The sequence below is a fragment of the Chrysemys picta genome, chromosome 1 (assembly GCF_011386835.1).
Source record: "Chrysemys picta bellii isolate R12L10 chromosome 1, ASM1138683v2, whole genome shotgun sequence".
Classification (NCBI taxonomy): domain Eukaryota; kingdom Metazoa; phylum Chordata; order Testudines; family Emydidae; genus Chrysemys; species Chrysemys picta.
The window spans coordinates 196,990-213,297 of record NC_088791.1 but is presented as its reverse complement, the minus strand read 5'-3'; the positions used below and the strand labels follow the sequence as shown (position 1 = coordinate 213,297).

At 49.0% G+C, this 16,308-nt stretch overlaps 1 protein-coding gene across 1 annotated transcript in view; it reads right to left on the bottom strand.

Moving 5' to 3' along the window:
- HCLS1 (hematopoietic cell-specific Lyn substrate 1) overlaps positions 1 to 12,844 on the bottom strand; it is a 53,947-nt gene extending 41,103 nt beyond the window's left edge. Inside the window, exons 1-3 of the mRNA XM_065551352.1 lie at positions 12,703 to 12,844; positions 4,069 to 4,152; positions 1,774 to 1,847 (exon numbers count right to left, since the gene is read on the bottom strand). Of these exons, the coding sequence (XP_065407424.1) occupies positions 1,774 to 1,847; positions 4,069 to 4,152 (158 nt within the window). The 5' untranslated portion in view covers positions 12,703 to 12,844. The remainder of the gene's footprint in view (positions 1 to 1,773; positions 1,848 to 4,068; positions 4,153 to 12,702) is intronic.
- Between the last annotated feature and the right edge of the window lie 3,464 nt (positions 12,845 to 16,308).

Below are 16,308 nucleotides of genomic sequence, written 5' to 3'. Positions count from 1 at the left end.
TGCCAGATCCACTGGTCCCTCTTCTTTGCTCACTTCAATTTTGTAGTAACCTATTGCCCAGGGACGAGAAACAGGAAGGCAGATGCCCTATCCCTCAAAGATGAATATCTTGCATTGGCAAAGAGCCTGTTGTCACTGTGTTCAAGGTGTCCAACTTTGCCAGTGAGATCATTGACAGCAATCTGATGTCTTCCACCTGCTCCCTGCTTCTCAATGACCTGTTTGCAACCCAGATCCAGACCCTGAACAATGCGACTATCCAACCCAACTCCGAGTTCCATTTACAAAATGGCCTCTGCTATTGAAAGAATTATATTTATGTTCCAGAGGGAAAACCTAGGCTTCACGTATTGAAGCTATGCCATGATCCACTGCTTATAGGCCATTTTGGCCAATTCAAGACCTGGAATCTGGTCTCAAGGAGCTTCTGGTGGCCAGGCCTACATCAAAGATTATATAAGGTCCTGCAACCTCTGCACCCATACTAAGAACTCATGATCAAAACCTCTAGGTCTCCTCCAGCCTCTACCCATGCCCCCACAGCCTTGGTCTACTATATCAATGCACCGCATTGTAGAGCTGCCATGCTCCCGTGACACTCAGTAATCTTGGGTGCTGTCAATCTCCTCACAGAGATGGCACACTTCATCCCATGCTTACTGTTCTACCTCATGGGAGACAGCTTCCTGGAAAATGTCTTTCATTACCGTGGTTTACCAACAGGCATTGTATCAGACTGGGGACCCAAGTTCATCTCCTGTTTCTGGCAGGAATTCCCTCAGACGCCTTAGCATTGACTCCCTTACCTCGTCCGCCTGTCCCCCACAGTGTAATGGGCAAGCAGAGAGTCAGTCAAATCTTGGAGCAGTATCTTCACGGCTTTCTGAATTATCACCAGTCTGCCTGCCTCTGCCTGCTGTGCTACACCAAATTTTCCTATAACAATGCAATCCACACCTCGATCCAACATAGCCCGTTCTTTGGGAACTACGCCTCTCACTCCCACTTCTGCCCAGACTTACCCGCAAGTTCCCCAGTACCAGCCAATGTGGGTTTAGCCTCCCACCTAGTGCACCAGGAGCTCAAGGAATCCTTGCAGTCCTCCAAAGCAGCCTACAAACTCCACATGGACCAAGATCGTCAGGCTGCCCCTAATCTGTCCATGGGGACAAGGTGTGGCGCTGTGCCCAGAACCTTAAAATTCAGCCACCCATCAGCCAAACTAGACTACCACTCTACAGTGGGAACCTACACCCAACCCCCTCAAACCCGCCACCACCACCCATAGCGGTCTGCAGACAGGCGGCATGCTTGGTTCACCAAATCCTCACCTTTCAGTGAGTTAGGGAAAGGCTTCAAAACCTGGTGGACTGGGAGGGTTACAGTGGACAAGTGGTCTTCGGACCTGGTAGAGAACATCCAAGCCCCAACCCTACTGCGAGTTCTATCAGAAGTATTCAGAGAAGCCGGGTAGAGAGCGCCTTCCCCTTGCTCCTTCCTTTCTCCCCACTTCCCCTACTCTGCCTGACTGGTGGAAGGATGAGTGCCACTCCAAAATAAGAACCCAGAATTAGCTATGGACCACCTGGGAGGGTTTGAAGGTTGGTGTTTGTGCACAGGCATGTGACTGTGACCTGGGACCCCCCTCCGCAGCCCTGGGAATCTCCCATCTTACACACCTAGCTCTGGAGACTGGACCAAATGGGTCCCTGGACTGAGCTGATCTAGGTGCTAGCAGACAGCCTGGCTAACAGCTAAAAGGGGGAGACTTACTTGATGTGCTCAGCCCGTCCGGAGCCCTCAATGGTTTTGGCTCCCCATCTCTGGTCCCTCTCTGAGATGTCGTTCTGCAAAACAAATCCAAGTCCCATGAGAGGAGCCCACAGGGCTGCTGGGAACAACAGCGCTGGGTGCAGGGAACCGCTTCTCTGCTGCCTGCAGACTGGAATAGGCCCAGGTGTTTTACTGGCCAGGGCTGAAAACAGCGGAGGACACAGCACTGCGGTGGCCCCGGACAACTGCCCTGCTCTTCTGCCCCTAGAACTGGCCAAAAACCCCAGCACAGAGATCCCCATTACCTCACACAGACATCAATGGGCCAAGACCTCTCAGGCACCGCAGTCATCATTACCATACACGCTTCCATCAACAGGCAGACTCCCTGGCACGGAGTCACCATTACTGTGCACGCATCCGTGGATGGACCAAGACCCACCCGTGGCACAGGGTCACTATTACTGCACACACACCCGTGAATGAACCAAGACCCGCCCGTGGCACAGGGGTCACCATTACTGCACGTGCACCTATTGGCAAGCTTTGAGCCTGGCACATGGGGTCACCTTACCACACCCATACACATCAATGGACTGAGATCCCGGCATGATATTACCCCACAGCTGGGCAGGCTCCAGCTAAAGGAAGCAGCTGTGTCTCCAAGAAAATTTCTTTCAGCTCAGTGGCACCTTGTGCTTTTCAGAATATTTCAGTATGACTGCAGGCCTGTCTGCATTCAGAAACCCCCCTTAGAAATTCCCCCCTGAGGAGACACGTGGCTTCCCCAGGCAGATGAACGCATGGATTACATGTGATCAAAAGTTTCCTGCTGAACTTTTTCCCATGAGAAAATGCTGATTAGTTGAATTGACACATTCTGCTGGAATGTGTTGATTCTAATTAAATTTCATTTTGCATAAAAATCAAAACAAAATGTTTCAATAAAGTCAAAATGTTCCGTTTGGACCTTATCGGAATGGAATATTGTAATTTTGTTTAGGATTTTTATATTATAAATTATCATATAAAATAATATACAATATAAATATTAAATATAACAACATGTGTGATTGTTTTGTTTTACTATAAAATAAAAATATAATATCTAAATAGAAACAAAATATTTTGATTGAGCCCCCCAACCCAAATTCTTTTTTCCCTAAAATTTCATTTCTCAGGAAATTTCACAATTTTGGCTTTCCATTCTTATTACATCGATATTCCCTTGAGCTGAAAATTCTGGTTCCTGACCAGCTCTAGCTCTGACACTGCCCTAGCCCCAGGCCTGCAGCACATATGGCCTCCAGCTCCAGGGATCTGTCACCAGAGAGGTTGTTTGGGCAGGAATCTGTACTATGACGTCTGCCCATGAAGTTGGTGGGATCCAATGGGGTACTGCACCATCAGAGTCACTGTGCCACAGGGTGAGCAACCAACAGGGTCACAGGATGCCCAGCAAGGTTACCTGACTGCACAGCCATGGTTATTTGTGATACCAACCCACATGCAGCCTACTTACATCGGGATGTATTGTGAGCAACTGCAGCAGAAAGCTGAGGGTGATGCAATGTCTCTTCTTGTGCCACAGTGGGAGCGGGGAGAGGACTGGTATCTGCAGTTTGCAAAGTGGAACACCCTCCCACACTGCTGTTTACTTGCAGCCACAATTGAAAAATCAGCTGCTTGTCATTTTTACTCTTGCAGTATGTTTTGCACCAGTGACAGACACATGCTAATGTACAAATACAAAGAAATTAAAGCCATGAGATTCCTGCATGCCAATGTCCTAGGTGAGATGGATCACTCTGATTTTGTTTTTTGTAGAGACTCAAACAACACATTGATGGAGACCAGTGAGAGTGTGAATGCTCCTCTGCATGTCTAGAAACCCACTCTCTGCAGGAGCAGTTGCCATTTTGGGACACAGAATATTATAGAGGAGACACACCACTCTCTCAAGTTACTTGACTTGAGTTGAGTTGAATTACAGTCTAAAGAGACATGAAACAAAAATGCTGGGAAGGGAATCAGAGGCACTGAGAGGAAGTGACTCGCCCAAGGATGCACAGCAAGTCATGGCAGAACTGGGAAGAACACCCAAGGTCAACCAGTTCTCAGCCAGGTGCCCCAGCCACTAGACCAGGCTGGTAGATCCAGCAACAAACATCCCCAAGGAGCAGAATGAGCTCTCCATCCCCCTCTCTCTCATGAGACCTATTCAGGGCTCAAGTCCCAACTCTTAGCTCCGAGTCCCCATGATTGACACAGTCCAGCAACATGAGTGAAACTCACCACAAAATCAGGATCGGTGTCCCAGTCATCTCCTTGGGACTCCTCCTTCACGGCCACATTGTGCCCTACAGCTGCCTTCCACATCTGCACAGGGTGAGAGCATAGTGTTAGAGACAGGAGGTGGGGTTGGGATTAGCCTATAGTCTCCTCCCGTCCACAGTGCGGATGCACAATGCACAAGTGCACAATGACCGGGCACATAGGTTCATAGATTCTAAGGCCAGAAGGGACCACTGTGATCATTTAGCCTGACCATTTATTTATGCTCCTGTTTCCCCAACATAATTCCTACAGCAGATCTTTTAGAAAAACATCCAATTTTGATTTAGAAATTTCCAGTGGTGGAGACTCTACCATGAGCCTAGTAAGTTGTTCCGATGGTTGAGCACTCTCACTGTTACAAATTCATGCCTTATTCTCAGTTTGAATTTGTCTAATTTCAGCTGCCAGCCATTGGATCGTGTTACACCTTTGTTCGCTGGCTGGATGAGCCCTCAGTTGATTACAGCTGAACCTTGACTGGGGGGGGGAACAACTTCCCTAGGCAGCACAGCAGCATGAAAGCCAGCAAACAGAGCTGAAAACAGGGGTGGGGGTCGGAGTGAAGATCTGTTGGAGAATAAAGGACTTGAGCGCCTATTCCTTAGGGCTGGTGAATGAATTCTTGTAAGGTGTTTGTTGATTCCTGGTTTGTTTTCAGTTTCAGAGTCTGATGGAGCAGTATGTTGGAAGAAAAGCAGAGACTTTGCTCACAGCTGAACCTTGATTGGTGGTGGGGCTTCCTTAGGCAGCCAGCCTACAAAGGCAGCCCGCTGGCCAGTCAGCAGCACAGGAGACAGCAAACAGCTGAAAACAGGAGAGTTTGCATGGAAGTTTGTAAGGGGAAGTTGGGGGAGGTGTGTGTGTGTGTGTGTGTGTTTGGGATTTGGGGGGGGGTCTTGACAAGAGTTTAGGAGGGAAGGCTATGGCAGCTACAGGGACCTGAAGAATGGAAGAGGCAATTGAAGAAGATTGAATGTGGAAGCGGCAGGATGTACATTATTCTGCAGAGGTACCTAGAAGGTGCTTCACTTGCATGAAGTGCAACCTGTTGGATCTGATTGCCTTCTATTATGAGATAACTGGCTCTGTGGATATGGGGAGAGTGCTGGATGTTATAGATCTTGACTTTCACAAAGCTTTTGATATGGTCTTCCACAGTATTCTTGCCAGCAAGTTAAAAAAGCATAGATTGGATGAATAGACTATAAGGTGGATAGAAAGCTGGATAGATTGTCAGGCTTAACAGGTAGTGATCAATGGCTCCATGTCTAGTTGGCAGCCGGTATCAAGCGGAGTGCCCCAAGGGTTGGTCCTGGGGCCAGTTTTGTTCAATATCTTTATTAATGATCTGGATGATGGGATGGATTGCACCCTCAGCAAGTTCTCAGATGACACTAAGCTGGGGGGAAAGATAGATACACGGGAGGGTAGGGATAGGATACAGAGGGACCTAGACAAATTAGAGGCCGGGCCAAAAGAAATCTGATGAGGTTCAACAAGGACAAGTGCAGAGTCCTGCACTTAGGACGGAAGAATCCCATGCACCGCTACAGGCTGGGGACCAACTGGCTAAGCAGCAGTTCTGCAGAAAAGGACCTGGGGATTACAATGGATGAGAAACTGGATAGGAGTCAGCAGTGTGCCCTCGTTGCCAAGAAGGCCAATGGCATATTGGACTGTATTAGTAGGAGCATTGCCAGCAGATCGAGGGAAGTGATTATTCCCTCTATTCAGCATTGGAGAGCCCACATCTGTAGTATTGCGTCCAGTTTTGGGCCCCCCACTACAGAAGGGATGTGGACAAATTGGAGAGAATCTAGCGGAAGGCAACGAAAATGATCAGGGGGCTGGGGCACATGACTTACGAGGAGAAGCTGAGGGAACTGGGCTATTTAGTCTCCAGAAGAGAAGAATGAGGGGGGATTTGATAGCAGCCTTCAACTACCTGAAGAGGGTTCCAAAGAGGATGGAGCTCGGCTGTTCTCAGTGGTGGCAGATGATAGAACAAGGACCAATGGTCTCAAGTTGCAGTGGGGGAGGTCGAGGTTGGATATTAGGAAACACTATTTCACTAGGAGGGTGGTGAAGCACTGGAATGGGTTACCTAGGGAGGTGGTGGAATCTCCATCCACAGAGGTTTTTAAGGCCTGGCTTGACAAAGCCCTGGATGGGATGATTTAGTTGGCGTTGGTCCTGCTTTGAGCAGGAGATTGGACCAGATGACCTCCTGAGGTCTTTTCTAACCCTAATCTTCTATGATTCTATGATGGAAGAGAAGGTCTGAGGTTTGGAGATGCAGCTAGAAACTATGGTTCAGTTTAGAAGGGGATTTAAGCAGATGATGGAGAGAAGGTTGAGAAGAGGGAGGAGGAAAACTAAAGACTTACTGATACATGCTTGACAAGAGTACTGTGAGGGTAGACATCTGGATGAAGAAAGTGTCCCATGGAAGACTGTGACTATGAGAACAAGATAGAGGAACAGATTGTCTAGTGAAGAAGAAACAGAGCTGAGGAACAGGTTCACGGAGTTGGAAAATGAAGGGGAGAGGCAGGCAGTAACAGAAGACGGAAGAGCAAGGAAGAAGAGAAGAGCAGTTAGTCCTAGAAGATGATAAGAAGAGATAATGGAGATAGCCAGCATTTGGAGCCCCAAGAGGATAGAAGAAGACTTTCAGAATATTGCAAGTGAGAACAGAAGGCAAGACGACTTGCAACCAGAAAGAACAGAAAGGGAAGGCCAGAGAATCGCACCAATATCAGAAAGAGGCAGGTCTATGTGACTGGGGATTTCCTACTAAGAAGAATGACAGGCCTGTCACCAGAGCCAATTCAGAAAACAGAAGGGTGTGCTATCTGACAAGTGCTAAGATACAGGATGCAGATTTGAGGCTGAAGAGGGTCCTAATGGGAGTGGGAAAGAATCCACTGATTGTCCTTCACATAGGAATAAATAGTACCCCCAGATTCTCACAGGGACACATCAAAGGAGATTATGCCAAGCTGGGGAAGACACTTAAAGAAATGGAAGCTCAAGTGACCTTCAGTGGGATTCTATCTATCCCTACAGGAAGCGTGCAAAGGTAAGACAAGATTATGAAGATCGATAGCTGGCTCAAGCAATGGTGCTCTAAGGAAGTGTTTCGAATGTTTGACCACTGGGAGGCATTCACGGACAGAGGACTGTTCTCATGGGACGGACACCACCTAAGTAGGGAGGATAATAGACTTCTGGGATTGAAGCTGGCATATCTGATTACATGATCTTTAAACTAGGAATTGGAGGAGATGCTCATATAATCTCCATGCCTGATTTTAATATTGAGCAGGAGGAAAATCAAGTAAAGAGGATACAGCAACAGAGAAAGGAACAGAGGGGAGGAGAATGGACAACCAGAGGAAAGATAGAGGCAATGCCACTGACAGTAACAGTCAGGAAGGTCATACTGGCAGTAAAATGGCTGTACCTAATCTGAGGAGGAATCTAGGTAAGGCCAAGCAGAAACAACTAAGATGCCTATACACCAGTGCAAGGAGCCTGGGTAACAAAAGGGAGAAACTAGAACTACTGGTGCAGGAAATGAAACCAGATATATAGGGATAACAGAAACGTGGTGGAACAGTCGTCATCACGGGAGCACAGCTATTGAAGGGAATGTGCTGTTCAGGAAAGCTAAAAATAAACGTGAAAGTGGTGAAGTAGCTTTGTCTATTAATGATGAGACAGGCTATAAAGAAATTAGAAGTGATGGAATGGATATCAGGGAATTTGTTTAGGTCAAAATCACTTTGGGGAAGAAACTGGGACAGTGTTTGGGGTCTGCTACACATCCCCAAAATCTAATTTGATATAGATAGAGACCTCACAAAACTGAGTGACTGGGCAACAAAGTGGCAGATGAAATTTAATGTTGATAAATGCAAAGTAATGCATATTGGAAAACATAATCACAACTATACATATAAAATGATGGGGTATAAAATAGCTGTTACTACTCAAGAACGAGATCTTGGAGTCATTGTGGATAGTTCTCTGAAAATATCCACTCAGTGTGCAGCGGCAGTCAAAAAAGTGAACAGAATGTTGGGAATCATTAAGAAAGGGATAAATAATAAGGCAGAAAATATCACGTTGCCTCTATATAAATCCATGGTACGCCCACATCTTGAATACTGCGTGCAGATATGGTTGCCCCATCTCAAAAAAAGATATATTGGACTTGGAAAAGGTTCAGAAAAGGGCAACAAAAATGATTAGGGGTATGGAACAGCTTCAGTATGAGGAGAGGTTAATAAGACTGGGGCTGTTCAGCTTGGAAAAGAGACGACTGAGGGGGATATGATTGAGGTCTATATAATCATGACTGGTGTGGAGAAAGTAAATAAGGAAGTGTTATTTACTCCTTCTCGTAACACAAGAATTAGGGGTCACCAAATGAAATTAATAGGCAGCAGGTTTGAAACAAACAAAAGAAAGTATTTCTTCACCCAACGCACAGTTAACCTATGGAATTCTTTGCCAGAGGATATTGTGAAGGCCAAGACTATAACAGGGTTCAAAAACTAATTAGATAAATTCATGGGGGATGGGTCCATCAATGGCTATTAGCCAGGATGGGCAGGGATGGTGTCTAATAAACACTAATAAAATGTGTGCTAATAAAATTTGCAGATGACACAAAATTAGGAGGTATTGCCAATATGGATGACCACTGCAATATCATACAAAAAGATCTGAACAACCTTGAAATCTGTAGTAGTAAAAATGGGGTGAAATTTCATAGTTGAAAGTCATGTACTGACGGATTGACAAGAATTTTTGCTATAAGCTCAGGCCTTATCAGTTGGAAATGACAGAGGAGGAGAAAGACCTGGGTGTATTGGTCAACCACAGAATGGCTATGTGCCACCAATGTGGCACATAGCTAGTCATGAGAGAGGTTAATTCAGTCCTAGGATGCATCGGATGAGGTATTTCCAGTAGAGCTAGGGAAGTGTTATTACCATTTACAAGACAGTGGTGAGACATCATCAGGAATACTGTGTGCAGTTCTGGTCTCCCATAGAATCATAGAAGATTAGGGTTGGAGGGGACCTCAGGAGGTCATCTAGTCCAACCTCCTGCTCAAAGCAGGACCAACCCATGTTTAAGAAAGATGAACATTAATAAACAAACATGAATAAAATTGGAACAGGTGCACAGAAGGGCTACTAGGATGATTAGAGGAATGGAGAACCTACTTTATGAAAGGAAACTTAAGGAGTTTGGCTTGTTTAGCCTAACAAAACAAAGGGTGAGGGGAAATATGATTGCTCTCTATAAATACATCAGAGGGATAAACACCAGCGAGGGGGAATAGTTATTTAAGTTAAGAGCCAATGTTGGCACCAGAACAAATGGATATAAATTGTCAACAAGTTTAAGTTTGAGATTAGATGAAGGTTTCTAACCATCAGAGGAGTAAGTTCTGGAACAGCCTTCAAAGGGGAGCAGTGGGGGCAAAAAATCTAATTTGTTTCAAGACTGAACTTGGATAAATTTATGGAGGGGATGGTACAATGGGGTTGTCTCCATGGCATATGGCCCAGCTGTGACTGCTATTAGCAAATATCTTCAACCAGCCAGAGATGGGACACTCTGTTACTAAAGAGAATTCTTTCCCAGGTGTCTGGCTGGTGGGTCTTGCCCCCTGTGACACTCCCCTTTGTCATGTGACGGGATGAGGAAACAATGCCTAGGCTGTCCCCCAGCTCACCCTCATGGTAGAGCAGGGGTGGCCAACCTGAGCCTGAGAAGGAGCCAGAATTTACCAATGTACATTGCCAAAGAGCCACAGTAACACGTCAGCAGCCCCCTGCTCCCCACTCCCAGCGCCTCCTGCCCACCGGCAGCCTCGCCAATCAGCACCTGCCCCTCCTTCCCTGCACCTCCCGATCAGCTGTTTCGGGGCGTGCAGGAGGCTCAGGGGAGGGAGGAGCGAGGGCACGGCAGGCTCAGGGGAAGGGGCGGGAAGGGGTGGAGTGGGGTCAGGGCCTGTGGCAGAGCCAGGGGTTGAGCAGTGAGCACCCCCTGGCACACTGGAAAGTTGGCGCCTGTAGCTCCAGCCCCGGAGTCGGTGCCTATACAAGGAGCCGCATATTAACTCCTGAAGAGCTGTATGTGGCTCCGGAGCCACAGGTTGGCCACCCCTGTGGTAGAGCTTCAGTGCATACTCAGTTAACTGTATTAGCTAAAGAGGCCCATTCCACACTTTCCCATGGACCCTAACTGAAAGGGTAATTTAGCCATCACCACAAAATGAGTTTGACATCCCTGCTATACACAGTGCTCCCACACTGACAGAAGTAGCACATGCCCACTGAGTCATGGACAATTAAGAGGAGTAGCAGCAAACGCAGGCTTCAAGAGGCAGCTACACCTCAGCAGCTGAGCAGACCACAGCAGAAGGCACTGTTCTGAGAATAAGAAATGGCCAAGTGATCAGAAGCCATTAAGGTTTGAAGATGGTCTTTGTCAACATAGTTCCAATAAAAGGTAGAATAATTGTCTCATCTGTCAGGGAGTTCAGGGCATCTAACATGGCTTCTCTATTTGTGCCTTTTGCCAATTGCCTGTATTCGTTGGTGGCTATTTTCGTTTTTACCAAAATACGTTTTATTTGTGTTTGAGTTTCCAAAAGAAAGATGTAACTAGTGATTGCAGTCAGGGGCTACGCACCCCAACCCTGAGACAGGGTTTATAACCTGTGCATGGGGAGGTCTGCGGCTGTACAGTTTGTATGTGCTGACAAGACAGGAAACCCAGCTTGGAGGACGTGCTGGGCCCAGGAAGTGGGGAAGAGGAAGTTGAATGCTATTTCAGTGTAAAACTTAAAAAATTCTGCACTTATATTTAAAGGAGACACATTCCTTATTTAGAGACAAAATTGTTCAGACCACTAAACCTCCCCACAACATGGTCCCAGATGCCTAAGATCAGCCACTAAGAGCTAGCGTCTCACCTCAGAACTCCTTCCCCACATTTCTTGCTGCTGCTTGAAAAAAGAATCAGCATTTATATAAAACCAAGCAATAGAGAACGAAAGGCTGGTTTCCTGTGGCTCCAGTAGGACTGTCAGGGGCGGTGCCAGCTCACTCACCTTGTCCACATCTCGTGCCACTCTCTGACACAGATTGATCGTCCCAAGCAGATGCCTCCCCCCCCCTTATTATTTCCTGAGCCTGCACAGTCTTTTCTCCCCCTCAGCCAGAGCTGACTGCTCTCCAGGGCTGAGATCCGAGGACTGGGAACTCATGCTGCTGCTCTGAGCCATCTCCTTACTTAGGGCATGCCTACTGGCTCCTCTTCCTCACCTCCAGGTGTGGAACCAGGTGTCTGAAAAGTCAGACAGAGGCCACTAACCCCCAACTGGCAACCTCTGACAGGCAAAGAATTTAAATTAAAAATAGGAGTTGGGTGGGAGTGGGAGGGTGAATGTACAAATGAATAAACCAGAGTCCAGCCTGGTGTGTTGCTCTGAGCTTGTAGCTGTCACATGAGGCTCTTGGGATAATCAGAGACAGGAGTCTGAGGAGTGAGAGATCAGAGACTGACAATGTCTCTGTATGGCCTGCAAAAGACTGCTTACATTTGGATACTAAAGCACTAATGACTACGCTAACACAGGTCTCCTTGGCATGACTGTTTCTGCAGCCTATCCAAGATCTCAGCTTAGCACAGTGGCTCTCAACCAGGGGTACGCAAGACAAATCAGACTCCTGAAAGGGGTACAGTCATCTGGAAAGGTTGAGAGCCACTGGCTTAGCAGGCCATTTTTTTAACCAGTATAACAGTTTGACCACCATTATACTGACCTGCCCAGACACACCATTCTAGGGTGGGTCTCTTTACAAACCATGGCCTGTACTACCATACAGGATTAGGACAGCCCTACACTGAGCCTGGGCAACACCACAGTGAGTTTAATTTGTCCCATTTTTAATTAGCCCTAATGTATCTATAGCCTAGCCCAGGGGTCAGCAACCTTTCAGAAGTGCTGTGCTGAGTCTTCATTTATTCACTCTACTTTAAGGTTTCGCACGCCAGTAATACATTTTAACATTTTTAGAAGGTCTCTTTCTATAAGTCTATAATATATAACTAAACTTTTGTTGCATGTAAAGTAAATAAGGTTTTTAAAATGTTTAAGAAGCTTCATTTAAAATTAAATTAAAATGCAGAGCCCCCCGGACCAGGGCCAGGACCCGGGCAGCGTGAGTGCCACTGAAAATCAGCTTGCGTGCCACCTTCGGCACACGTGCCATAGGTTGCCTACCCCTGGCCTAGACCAACCACAAGTATAAACACCGGCTTGCGTGCAATTCTGAGACTCGGCTAGCCTGATTTAGATGGGGCATCTGTCATTTGGACCCTGAAAAATTACAACAGCTCCAGAGAGCAAAGCCTGCATTTGAGAAGTAACTGCCAAGAGCTGCAGAGTAGCATTTGGCCTGATCAGGGAAGAATTTCCCACTCCCATCCCTGAAGGCCATGGAGCCTCAACATTTTTTGGTAACTTTCCTTCGATAAATGCACTTCTACGCTGGTACTTACCTTGGCGGAGATGCGACACACTTGCTCCTTTCTGCCCAACTACCTGTTTGCTGGCTGCTGCTATGAGACTGCAGTGCACTGTGACAGTTCCTGTTTTAACTGCAGCTAAGTTCACTTCCTGCAGCTCTGCGCGGCTTCTGAGTGGAATAAGTCAGTGTCGCGCAGACAAAGTCCAGGAAGAAAACATGGTACTAAAAGTGTCAAGGAGACACAGAATCAGCCCTATCTTTTCTCTCTGTCAGGGACTGGGATGGTATCTGCCTAAGCCAATAGGAGTTGATGGGGCACATTTAAGTTAGTCAGTAATAGCATTTATTTGAGCATAAGCTTTCGTGGGCTACAGCCCACTTCATCAAATACATGTAGTCCACGAATCAAATAAATGTGTGTTAGTCTCTAAGATGCCACAAGTACTCCTGTTCTTTTTGCGGCTACAGACTAACATGGCTGCTATTCTGAAACCTGACATACTTCTGTAGAAATGTAGAACGGCTTAGTCCAATCCAGATAAAAAGCCAGTGCCCTGCGCACATCGAGCGTATGGAGGCAGCGTTGCTTGCTAGAGGCATGAGGTTTGGGGCAGAGGACAGGCAGGAAGATGTCCTGGCCCACGTGAAAAGCAGAGACCACCTTAGGGAAGAATGCAGGGTGTGGGCGGAGCTGCACCTTGTCCTTGTGAAAGACCGCGTGGCGGGGTGTCGCAGGTCAGGGCCCTGAGCTCCGAAACCTACCGGGCTGACGTGATAGCCACGAGGAAGGCTACTTTCCATGAAAGGTGAGACCATGAGCATGTGGCTAGGGGCTCGAACAGGGGCCCCGTGAGGTGGGATAATACCAAATTTAGATCCCACTGAGGAACAGGGGGGTCTACGATCTTTTCCGTACGCGTCTAGCCCTTTGAGGAAACACCCAGTCATGGTATGGGAGAAAACCGAGCAGCCCTGGACTGGCAGATGGAACGCCGATATAGCTGCCAGGTGCACCCTGATAGAGGAAGGTGCCAGGCCCTGAGTTCTAAGGTGAAGGAGATACTCAAGGATAAGTTGAAGCGGTGCAGACATTGGGGAAGTACCCCGCTCGCCCGCCCACCTGGAGAACCTGGACCACGTCACCAGGTAGGCTCGGCGCGTAGATGGCTTCCTACTTTCTAGGAGGACATGCCTGACCCCCTCCGAACACCTTCTCTCCTCTGCATCTAGCCATTGAGCAGCCATGCTGTCAAATGGAGGGTGTCCAGGTTGGGGTGGAGGCGGCAGCCCTGGTCCTGGGAGAGTAGGTCTGGGCGGAGCGGCAACGGCCGTGGAGGGGCCACCAGCAAGCCCAGGAGGGTACCGTACCAATGTTGCCGGGGCCAAGCTGGGGCAATCAGGAGGACACGTGCCTTGTCCATTTTCACTTTCCTCTAGGACTTTGCCGATGAGAGGGAACGGGGGAAAGGTGTAGAGGAGCTGACTCGACCATGACAGGAGGAAGGCATCTGAGATCGCATTCTGAGGTAGGCCGCCACTACCGCCATGCACTTTGTGAACACCCTGGGCGCGGTGGACAGGCCAAATGGGAGGACTGTAAACTGGTAGTGGTCCTGTCCCACCAGGAAACGAAGGAATCATCTATGCCCCTCGAATATATGGATATGGAAGTATGCGTCCTGAAGGTCCAGGGCCGCATACCAATCGCCAGGGTCTAGAGCGGGTATGATACATGCCAGAGAGACCATGTGGAACCGGCATTTAGCCATGAACCGATTGAGGTCTCGTAAATCCAGGATAGGCCTGAGCCCCCCTTTCGCCTTCAGGATAAGGAAGTAACGGGAGTAAAACCCTTTTCCCCGGAACTCCCTTGGAACTCTCCACAGCTCCGAAGCTGAGGAGCTGACCCACTTCCTGCTCTAGCAGTGATAAATGTGACGGGTCTCCCCTGCCGTCCAGGGGAGGGAGGCGGGGGTGAGACAAATTGTAGCCCTGGGAAATGGTGTTGAGGACCAACGGTCCGATGTTATTCGGGACCGTTCCGCAAGGAACGCACACAAGCAGTTGCTGAAGGAAAACTTTATTGGTAGGAGGGTCCTCTCGGGGGACACCCGGGTACCCTCCTGCAACCAGTCAAAAGCGGCTCTTGCCCTGCTGCTTGCCCCTCGAGGGCCCAGGTTGTAGGGCAGAGCGAGACTGCCTTTGAGGTCGCCTCCTTTGGGTCTTGGACCTCTTGTAGGCGGGCTCATATTTTGGCTGGGGAGCCAGGGCAGGAGCCTGTGGCTTAGGCTTTTCCTTGGGAGGGACATAAAGCCCGAGGGTTTGAAGGGTCGTACGTGAGTCCTTCGTGCCATGAAGTTTCACATCTGTTTGTTCCGTGAACAGGTCCTTGCCATCAAAGGGAAGATCCTGCATCACAGACTGTGCTTCCGTGGAGAGCCCGGACAGCAGTAGCCACGATGCTCTGCGCATGGACACCGCCGAGGCCATGGACCGAGCAGCCGCGTCAGCTGCATCCGCCGCCACCTGCAGAGCTGCCTTTGCAGCAGCGGCGCCCTCCTCGATGAGTGCCTTAAATTCCTTCCTTTCGCTTTCCGGAAGGGAGGGTTCGAATTTAGGCAGTGACCCCCACAAGTTAAACTCGTAATGGCTGAGGAGGGCTTGGTAGTTGGCCACCTGGAGCTGGAAACTGGACGACGAATAAAGTTTTCTACCAAACGAGTCCGGCCTTCTAGAGTCCTTATTCTTAGGGAGAGACAGGGTCAACCAGGACCCACACCCATGATTTACAGACTCCACCACTAAGGAGTTGGGGGCCGGGTGGGTATAGAGATACTTGTGCCCTTTCGTGGGCACAAAATATTTGCACTCTGCCTTCTTCGATATTGGTGCAAGGAAGGCCGGTGTTTGCCAGAGGGCATTGGAAACGTTAGCCACCCCTTCATGCAGCGGCAGGGCCACTCTGCCTGGTGCCGAAGGCGAGAGGACATTGAAGAGCAAGTCTGAGGGTCTCTCCTGCGGTGCGGAGAGGGGTGGGGCCGCAACCTTGTCATCCAGCATGGGGGAGGAGGCCGGTACGGAGCTCTGCACGTTGGTCAGCACTGCGGGATCTACCCCTTGGTCGGACTTAGCGTGCAGTGCCGAGGATCTGCGACCTGCCGATCTATCCCTTGGAGGCCTGGATAATGAGGTGGAGGGAGCCTCTGAAGCCCCTGCTACCGAATGAGTCCCTGGCTGGGCATGCGCAGGAGGCCAGGGGGTCCACTGGCACCACTGGCCCTGCCATGGGGGCCCCTGCCATTGACTATGCTGCAGCATCGGCGGTACCAGCTGGTCAGGTTGGCCGGGCTGAGACGTAGGGGGCCTCGTGTGGGTGGAGGTCGGGGTTAGCAACGACCTATCGGTACCATGGGAGCAGTATGATCGATGATGCCGAGAACGACGTCTACCATGGGATCAGGACTCTGACGTCGAGGAACGGTGCTGTCTCGAGCTACTACTTCGAGACACTACAATACCGAGATCCACGACAGCGCGGAGATAGCAACCCCCGCTGGGAGTCGTGGGCGCGGTGCCTCGAGGAGAGAGAGCTGGAGCGCGAACGGCGACGGCGCTCGTGTCGGGAGCGGCTCCGGTA